The 2,964-nt window shown below is 37.1% G+C and overlaps 1 protein-coding gene across 1 annotated transcript; it reads left to right on the forward strand.

The window, feature by feature from the left end:
• The first annotated feature begins 462 nt into the window (after positions 1-462).
• Positions 463-1,711, forward strand: LOC137736460 (transcription repressor OFP16-like). The gene has a single exon (XM_068475726.2). It carries the CDS (start codon positions 532-534, stop codon positions 1,276-1,278), a length of 747 nt encoding a protein of 248 aa, XP_068331827.1. The 5' UTR covers positions 463-531; the 3' UTR covers positions 1,279-1,711.
• Positions 1,712-2,964: the final 1,253 nt, after the last annotated feature.

A 2,964-nucleotide genomic window follows, 5' to 3' on the forward strand; every position in this document is an offset into this window, starting at 1 on the left:
AATAAATTAGTTAACATATATAATCTGAGTTAATATACAGATAAATTTTCCTTGCCATCCTAAAAGTATAAATATTAAAACTAGAGTAATGATAATTGCACACAAACTAATCACATTGCTAACTATATTTTTAATACAGATAAATTTCATAACAGCAATATATAGAGATTATTTTTTATTGGAGAGATAGATGTAGATGAGTTAAAATGTGATTAGTTTTATATGACTCGTAACAATGTTGTTATAAATATATTATTGTACGAAGAAATAGAACAAAACAAAGAGAGAACCTTTCTTGTTTGGTCGGACCAACAATTAAAGAGAGAACAAAAGACAAGAAAATCTCACGATTCTCACCACCCTTCTCTCCCTGTCCTTTCGGACTTTTGCAGTGCTCTCTCTCTCTCTCCCCAAATAAAAGCCAACTTATCATCCCACCGTTTATTTTACCTCCAGCACTCATTCAGCTAACCCATATTCCATAACTCACAAATATAACCAGCACACCCTCCTCCCTCTCTCTCAAAAACCATGTCTAAAATCCTATGCAAGAACTTCCACTGCTTCCCTAATTTCATCAAATGCCTACCCACAATCCAAGCTCCACCGGATCAAGCCTCAAACGAATTAGACCACCAAAACCAGCCACCACGTCCCTCTACCACCACATGTACATCTCTTATCATCAAGAACTTCAACTCCCTCTACCCTGACTTCAACTTGGTGAACTCATCATCAGATCACTCAACCTTCAAATCCCTCATAGCCTCCTCCTCCTCCGCCGACGATCACTTCTACAACTCCTCCGACGAATCAGACGCCGATCAGTACTCCCCTCCAGATTTCGCCACCATCTTCGCCTCTCAACGCTTCTTCTTCTCCTCCCCGGGACAATCCAACTCCATCGTCGAGTCTCCAGACACCACCACCAAACCCAAGTCTTCTCACAAAAGAATGTTGGTCACCAAAGGCGTGCGAGTTCCCAAGTATTCCTCAAACCCTTACATGGATTTTCGGCGTTCGATGGAGGAAATGCTCGAAGCGAATCGAGATCATATATCGGCAGGTGATCATGTTCATGCTAAAAGCGATGACATGGAGTATTTACATGAGCTTCTCTTGTGCTACCTTTCGCTCAATCCGACACACGCGCACAAGGACATTATCAGTGCCTTCACCGATCTTGTCATCGGCCTACTGTGTGCTGAAGATTCACCAGCACCTGCACCAGCTTCAGCGGCTGATATGTCCGTGAAAAAAAAGCCGGAAACTCATTAGGTAGTGGCGACGCGACTAACATTTGGTGGCGGTTAGCGTAACGGTTCGAAAAAGAGAAAAAAGACAAAGAAAGATAAGTCGTTTGTATTGGCTCTTCTCTTTCAATGGATGTTCATGTTTATGTATGAGGACAAAGAAAATACGTATTTTGATGATCACAAAACCAAGGAAGGCGTGGGATATGTTGAGGTCTCGAGATGTATGTTTATGCATATTTCTTGTAGTATTTGTTGATTGTGTTGCGTAAAAAATTGTTTTTAGGTTTAACAATGTACCTTTTTTGTGGTTGAATGTTCGTCATTGACAATGGTAATTGGTGGCAAGAAAGTATGGTTTACTATTCTTGACCTCTTTGTGGACCTCTGGTGGTCCTGCTAACATTATTAAGTCGCTGTAATTAACAAGAAGGAGATCTAGCCTAACTATTTCTTAATTCAAGGTAGAAAGGAATTGAATAGTCACATTATCTAAAATAAATAAATTATCTAAAATAAATAAAGTTTAATCTATTAAAGAAGTTGGTATCTTCTACCACCCCTAAAACATGCATGAATGAGATGAAATATGGAACAATGCTGCCAAAGGAAAAGTGACACATGCGTAGCCAATTAGGGTGACTATATATCTTTCTATTCAACACACCACCCATATATGGAGAGTAACCCACCTTACTATTGTCAGTTTTTTTTTATCGATGCAGATTGCAGACTCTTTACCTTACACGTCCTCACACGCTCCTCGCATGTGACGAATATTCAAGCCAAATATGTAGACAACACAAATTGAGCGGTGTGAACCACGTGTGGCCGTTGGGCTTCATATGTGGGCTAATCTGCTCTAATATCGATCACAGAAGAAAGTTGAGATTACATCCTAAAACTAATTAACAATATGAATAGTAGCCCAACTTACTTTTTAAGTACTTGCAAAATTTCTACTTTTACAGACATGAGATTCTTTAACATTCACATTCTCACATGAATTCAACCGAAATGATTAATAAGATAGAACTAAACCCGAAAATTAAATAAATTAAACATTTGCGTGTTGGAATTGATCACGTCTTGACATGAAACTAACGTGGTTTGCTAACAAAGGCTTATGATAATTGATAAACAATTAAATCTAGTACGAATAATGTTATTTTGACACATAAAATTTAACTCTCTCCTCTTGCATTGAGGGATCCCTCAATAATTAAACACTCCACATTACATTTATATCAATTTTATATATTCAAATAAAATTATTAATTTACTAAACACTAATGATTTTAACGCAATACATGAGTTAGGATTGACTAGTATTTTACAAGAACGATGAGTACCACTCGTTTCTCACCCTTCTAGCCAACCATTGGACAAAAGAATAAAGATTTATCCATAGTAACTTTTAGCAAACTTTTACTCCTAATTAAGGTGATTAAGATAACAAGACTATATTTTGGTAAAGAAGATAACAAAACTTGCATAGGCTTGGAACATCAGTTATATATGGGCATACTCAAAGCTCTTTAAAAATGAAGGAAAAGATATGCATGCAGCCAAGAAAGTGCATGATTTGATTAGAAACTTGGATGGATCGATCATGCATGAAATGATATTTGTGTGTGTGTGTGTGTGTGTGTGTGTGTTATATTGTGGTTAAATCCAAAAGAAATTAATCTTGTGTGATCTTAAAAAAATA

The sequence above is a fragment of the Pyrus communis genome, chromosome 13 (assembly GCF_041283825.1).
Source record: "Pyrus communis isolate YQ-2024b chromosome 13, ASM4128382v1, whole genome shotgun sequence".
In the NCBI taxonomy this organism is placed as follows: domain Eukaryota; kingdom Viridiplantae; phylum Streptophyta; class Magnoliopsida; order Rosales; family Rosaceae; genus Pyrus; species Pyrus communis.